At 38.4% G+C, this 7,285-nt stretch overlaps 1 protein-coding gene across 4 annotated transcripts in view; it reads right to left on the bottom strand.

Annotated features, from left to right (window-relative positions):
* OSBPL6 (oxysterol binding protein-like 6) overlaps positions 1-6,980 on the bottom strand; it is a 50,110-nt gene extending 43,130 nt beyond the window's left edge. For all 4 annotated transcript variants that reach the window (XM_009579246.1, XM_009579247.1, XM_009579250.1 and 1 more), the window contains exon 1: positions 6,879-6,980. In XM_009579246.1, the coding sequence (XP_009577541.1) occupies positions 6,879-6,980 (102 nt within the window). The remainder of the gene's footprint in view (positions 1-6,878) is intronic.
* Between the last annotated feature and the right edge of the window lie 305 nt (positions 6,981-7,285).

Genomic DNA, 7,285 nt, shown 5'->3' with positions numbered 1-7,285 from the left:
TCATACTTTCAATGCACCCATCAGCGTCAGTGCTCGGGGGGGCCTGCCTCACCCTGGGGTCAATCTGCACCAGTTCCCTCCGAGTCTCACTCACACAGGTTCCTACCCTGTCCCCAGACAAATCTGTAGTCCAGAGACGTTCACTTTGAAAGTTTTTACCTTCTTCTGAAGGTTTGATTGTGTCACGTGTAGATGTTCACTCATCAAGTACTTCACTGTTATCCATTTGAGTGATGAAAAAGGAATCTAACAGACCTGAGATTTATGATTTCATTTAAGACAAGTCCTATGGCATTGAACTTAATGTAACACTCACATGGGTGTTCTACAGCTTCGTAAGTTACATTGTTTCAGACATTTTTACAGATACTGAAGTAAAACCCACTACCTCCTGAACCTGAGGAACATTTTCAGACTCTATTAAAGGCACAGGAAAAAAAAAAATTTGGTTAGCAGCAGCTAACCAATTTAAAGAATAATTGCATGGTTTTGTTAACAATTTTGCCACTTCATTCTTTGGCTCCCTCAGAACATTTGCTTGCTCCAGTGAGTTGTTGCTTTTAAAATACTTATTTAACACTTCCTGCTCTAATGCTGCTTCAACTGTATTATGTGTAGAGAGTTAATTGGGAAAGAGAGCAGAAGAGAATTACATCACTGTAATAACAGTGCTTGGCATTTAGTAGCATCTTCAGTTTGAAACTCTCAAAGAGATTAATAATTACTATTGAAATAATTCTCACAAACTACTGAGAAGTCTACGCTTTGCTACAGAGCAAAGCTAGGAGTAAGGCTCCATGTTCTCAGGTCTGTACCATATCTTCTAGACAACTCTCCATCCTTGCCCTCCTTTATTTTAAAGCCACGGAGAGACAGGAACAAGTGAAATTTACAGGTAACCACCAATAATTTTTTCCCAGATGTCACATCATGCTGACAGCAGTGAGCGAGCATGTAGGTTGCTACTCAGTTTAAGAATAAAGAAAGGATACAAATGCACTCAGACTTCTCTTTCACATGGAATATATTATACTATATTATACTGCAATCTTGTACGAGCAACACTGTCTGAGGCATGCTGGACAGATAGGCAGGCATGGTAAAAATGCCAATCGATTATATTGTCATTGTTTATGAGGAAGAAATCTGTAATGAAGCCACAAAAGCATCCTTGATATTGTGACACTGATTGTAACCGGTCACAAAGAAAAAGAAAGTTGAGATTGAGGTATCTCAACATATTAAAACAAAAAAATTAAACCACATGAGCATGAACATTCCCTTCTATCCCTTCACAAACTCTCACACATCTAATTGTTCTCAGTCTCCCAGAAAAAGCACCAAAAATGCTAAATGAAATAGGACAATGAAAAGAGAGAGACTCTTCCAAAGGACTTTAATTTCCAGCAGGCAAGATGGATCTGTGTATGTGATGGATCTTACCCTGTCAACCTAGCCTACCAAGGGAAAAGCACTAGTGGCTGAAATCCCGTAGCAGATGCCACCACAGCTGCTCCTGCCATGACCCTTCCCGTTGCCACTGCTCTGCTACTTCCCATTGAGCTGCCAGAAAAGGTGTAGCAGCAACAGGAGCCAAAGCAATAGCAACAGCAGGTGTCTCATTTTAAGCCCCAGCATTTTGCATTAAGTAGCTTCAGTCTCGAATACTAGACTGTTTTTTCTATGGGACAGATAAAAAGTGAATCTGCTATTGCTTAGAATAACCACACAGAAAGATCTTAAACATCAAGCAATTAGAATAAAAGTTGGTTTGCAACTCTTTTTTTTTCCTTTCTACACATCAACCAGCTCTCCCAGACACTCCTGGTCACAAAAAAACCCACCTCTCCCCTTGCTTTCCTTCTCTCTACTCTGCCCTTACTTTTTCAGCCAGTTGTTGTTCTCCCTACAAACCAGTCCTTGCTTCTTCGTTTCAAGTCCTACAACCTCACAAAGCATTTGGCCCACCCAGTTCTCTCTCCCATACTCATTTCTTTCACCTATTCATTTCCTGACCAAGAGTCTCACTCTCTAAATCAAGTACCTTTTGTTTTCAACGCTGAGCACTCCACTCCTGGCACTTCTTACTTCTCCCTCCTGCACCACCCTCTTGCTGTGGCATGCAGATTGCCCATGTGAACTCAGCTTCACAGAACCTGATGGTCCCTGCAGTACATCTATGAAAAATTTGCAGCTCATTATCTCCTGGGAAAAACTTGATGGCAGTTTTCTTAGCCAAGAGACTTCCCTTCATAATTCTACTTTTACTCTTCTTAATGTTAGCTGAAAGCATGAAACTCTAGAATTGATATAGAACCCATGATATTTTCCTATTATGCACATTACTTCTCATTATGCTTTATCATTAGCGGATGAAAGAGACAACAGACAAGTCACCTCTCTCTCTTTCTGCTCCCAATCTATGTCTGTCTCATCTAATCAGCACTTTATGCTAGCAACTGCCTTTTATAAGTGTTTAATACAGTGCATGGCACTGTGAGGCCTAGATTTCTACTGCATCCCTATATCCAAATAACAATTATTAGTCCTTTTTTTTCAGGTACCATATATTTCGCTCCCAGATTCACCTACTGCAATAACTTTTTAATAGGCTTCCAGTTACTCTATAAAGTAAGGTTTGGTTAAGGTTGCTGCAGACAAATGACTCAATCCTTCCATCATCATTAAAGCCTTTATATGTACAAAATGGTGATACCCGCCTTAGGAAATACTGCTTTCAGGAGACTACTTTGACAATTAAAATACAGTGGTTATAAAAAGGTAACTAGACATTTTCCAGCACAGACCTGTAGGCAAAACCAGAGCCTTGACTTTGGAATTGCGCTCTGCTCCTGAATTTGAAGGCAGGTAAAAATCTTCAGCCCAAACTCAGCCCTTTCTGCATCCCTTGAGTACACCCCTTCTCCTGTTAGTCAATATTGCTCTTACAGAAAGAAAAAAAAAAAAAACCCACAACAAAAAAACACCAAAACATTAAAATATGAAAAGCAGATGATTGCTGCTCTGGAAAATCTTTTTTCTTTTTCCTTCAAAGCCCCTATCTTTCACTCTTTACATATGGCTGAAAGACAATAGTCACTTGAAATATGAAAGCTCTCCTAGTAGAAAGGTGACCACACAAGGCTAAATGCAATAGGACTAAAAGCTTTTCTCCTTTTGTGTTTGCTGTGTGGGAAAAGAACCAAAGATTTTTTGAAACAGCAACCTGACACAGAAACAGAGAGAGAAAGAGATAACAGCTGATCATCCCTCCCCCCTAAAAGACCAAAAAGAAAACTGAGATATTAGAAGAGAAATCCTTGCATTTAAAATAGCAGACATTGCTAAATCCACTTCACATCATGTATTAGCTACCCTTTAGATGGTAGTCAGAAAAGTCAAAATGACTCCTTTGTTCACGGTTTCATTATTACATTTCATTATTCTGTATCACTCCCTCTATTTAATAGCCTCAATTTGCCCCAATTTGCCAAACTGCACATTGTTAACCCTATAAATGTATTTACTTCTTTCTGCCTTCTCAGCACAGTATTACTACCCATGCATTGCAGAGAATATAGAACGTATTACAGTCTGCAGTATGACTTGCATACTTAGTCAATAAATAAAATATGGAATATTTATAAAGAACTTATACCCATCAAACCGAATACACAGCATATGACTTTATCATATTCAGCTGTACTTTATAAAAACAGTGTTAGTTTTCCTCCTTTTTGTTGTGCAACAGAATATGACTAGCCTTTTCAGAGTTTCATACGAGGGATGAAAAACAAGAATCTCCCTTTCCAGCATGGCCCACAGAAAAGGCTGTCCAAATTGCAGTTTTTATGCTCACCTTTGTATGTGGACTCTTAGTTTTCTCAGGGAGATCCCCTGACAATGGAAGTGACAGGTTCTATGCTCTGCAACAGCTCCATCGTAGGAAAAACTGCTCCTGCTCCATTCTAAAGTATTCCTTACCAAGGACACCACAACTGCCCTGCCACCCTGCTCAGCTCACGGGTTAAACAAAACAGGTTGCTCCTGGGCCTTCTTCTATCTAATAGTCCAAATTAACCACGATTTTGACGAAAATGAATGACGCTGAAGTTCCTATGACGACAAAAATCTGAACCCAGTTTTTTGGTTATTGCTGGCTTCAGTAGTCTGTTCCTTTATCAATTACTTAGTCATGGAGCCTGCAAATTGGCAATGTCAAAGCTTTTGCTGACTGCTAGTTCTCCTAGGTAATGTATATTGCACAAATAAGAAAGCTACATTAAAATGCCAGTATTATATACAGCAAGACATTTTCCACTCTCCCTGAAATGATTTATCACAGTCATGTTCACACTCATTCAGCCTCCTGCGCCATAATTTATTGGAAAACTGTTCCATAATTGCTCGTATGACTTTGACAAGAATTATATGATGAGAAGATTTCAGTCATTAACCATCTAGAAATATCAAGTGTTATCTTCACACATGACAATGAAAGCTACATTGACACTTCATCCAGTCACATCACTTTCCATATCCATACATATTGCCTCTTCAGGAGGGGTGCTTTTCTCCTAGCTGCTGTGGAGAGTCCAAGGAGGCAGCAAGACAGAATTTTCAAGCCTTTTCAAAGTAAAGTAAAGTAAAACCCAACAGCCCGCAAACCAAAATCCCCTACCCCCTAGCTATCATTGCATTTGGGGGAAAGCCTATGAAAACCAAAACATATACAAATAATGCCACAAGAAAGGAAAGAAATTAGAAATACAATTGTTATAGTAGATGGTACGATGAAGCTGGTTGATTTATTGTGTCTACGTGCACAAAGGAAACATTTGTATGTTTATTTCCCTGGATATAGTACCATTGCACCTCACGATGTGTTGCACACTGTAGCTCAGTTTCACTGCAGAAGAAATTGCCCATCCATTCATTCTCCTGGATATTTCTCTGCCTTTAACACTGAAAGCACTGAGGCAAAAAAATGAATGCCTAGCAGTAGCCTTTCCAGCCCACATTCACATGCCTAAATATATTTGTTAAGCATCATCAGACATTACTGGATCCAAGAGAGCTCTGGATGCATCACACCATCGACCTCTTCAGCTTTATTTTAAAATCATGCTTCACATTTCAGCGACCAAATATGGACTTAAAGTTAAGCATCCATTTCATTACGATGACAGGTATACCTTGCTCTACCCTGTTGCTATGGTAACAGATACGGTAGCCATTAGATTTATGGTAAAACGTGTTCCCAAAAGGTAATTTTTTTTGTTCTCACTTGCACAATTGTACCAAACTACCTAAATACAAAGAGAACTCAGAGGATATGCTCTTAGCTGAGCTCAGCAGCTCCTACAAGTCTTGCATTCACCTTCTTTGGGTTTAAATGCGGGAGATAAAATATACTGATGCTTTAAACAACAGATGTCAAAATTCTTGCTCCAGATGGAACTAATGAAAAATTAAGAGGAGATCATATGCTAACCAGGACTTCACTGATTACAGCTACCCCAAATCCTGTACAGCATGAAAGGGAAAGTATTTATCATTTTTGGTTTCACTGAAAAGCAATGAAAATTATTTTTAAAATTCCAGACACATCTCCTCCCTGTTATCAAACATACATCAGAATTCTTCTCCTGGTTTAACATTTAAAACATATCTTATGGTGAGACTATTTACATTCAAAGCTGTAAATGTTACAGTTTTCATCAAAATTCTCAGTTTTCAAAATTTTTATAAGTCAGGTAAGGGAAAAAACCTACTACAGCAGCAGCTGAGAAAACAGTGTCACCACTGGCATACAAATAGCTGGGAAAACGTTCTTAAGCTACAGTGATTCAAGTAAATGCATACCACAGAAAACAATTATTTAAGTTCTTTTCCTGCCTCTTTTCCTTGTCAAGCTGAAAAGAAGCCAGTATTGCATTAATGAAAATATTTTCACAATATTTTAAATTATAAAGTTGTTATATTCTTATATTTTGTACATTTCTTTTTTAAACATGATGATGTTAAACTAACTCAGAAGCTGATTTAGTGTTCAAGGTTTCCATGGATCAAAGTTTTAAAGTATGTTTCTGTTCTAATCAAATTTTCAGTATCAAGCTTTGCATTTGTAAATATACATGTAACAACCTATCTATCTGAAATCTAGTGGGTAGCTCTGATACTTTCGGAAGTGCTCCCACTGACGCTGCAGCCAGACTGTACAGCCAGCCCTCAAAAAAACACAGGAATACCTAAGTTCTTTTGAGGGGAAATAATACAGCCCTCATCTCAAACAGATCCTGGAGAAAAGACGTATTACATCCACATATACAAGGGTCTCTTGAAAATGGAAGTCTAACATAACTGGACTAGTACTATATGACGTGGGACAATCAGTGTAAATTTGTAGTAAACCAAATAATATTTAAAATGTTAGGTGCTTCCATACAGGATGAATGATGTGATATTTCAATTGAACTGAAATATCACCTTGTAAAAAGATAATACATCTCTGTAGTTAGATTTACAAAAAGAGATATTCACAGAGGACACAAAACAATTTGAAGAAACTGTAGGTTCATGCTGCCAAAGAAACCACTTGCCAAAAGACTTCAGAGCATGTTTCCTACTTGTCCACAAGATTATATCCTTCCCACTCCAGCACGACACATAGTGCCCATGTTGCTTCTGAATCTTTTTCAAACCACTTTAGAAAGTGGGGAAAAAATTTTTTTTAAAAATCAACAGTTCTTGGCTATAATGATGTCATCCAATGCTATAAGCAAGTGAATTTAGAGCTAGAGAGAACTAACAGCCACATTACAGGAATAAATGAATCATTTCACCAGATGTTACAAATGTCTAGATCTTTTCCTTACCTGCCTCCTGTCCCTCTGAGAAGATGATGAAGAGGAGGCACTTCTATGTGATGGAGTGGACGTCTTGTGAGCTGGAGATATACTCTTCTCCTCTGAACTCATCTTTGCAGCAAACTTCTAGTAATGATCTTGTGCTCTTATCACTCATGTACAAAAAGGCAAGGGATAGTCTTCTGCATCCTTCTGTTTCACAGTTTATGGACTGCCAAAGAGGAATTCAATCTCAGCTGAACTGCACCTTAATAAAGAAAAATGTGGGAGAAAGAGTGAATGAATACACCCTCGCTCCAAAGTAGCTCTCCAGCAAAGAAATCTGTCGACAGTCACTATTTAATCCAACAGATCTCCCAGTTTTTTACTTTCCTTCCTAACAACTACCCTGTACAAACACAAGTACATTGTTCTGC

The sequence above is a fragment of the Fulmarus glacialis genome, unplaced genomic scaffold (assembly GCF_000690835.1).
Source record: "Fulmarus glacialis isolate BGI_N327 unplaced genomic scaffold, ASM69083v1 scaffold12636, whole genome shotgun sequence".
Lineage (NCBI taxonomy): Eukaryota > Metazoa > Chordata > Aves > Procellariiformes > Procellariidae > Fulmarus > Fulmarus glacialis.
The sequence above is the reverse complement of the archived record's forward strand: the minus strand, read 5'-3'. Positions and strand labels throughout refer to the sequence as shown.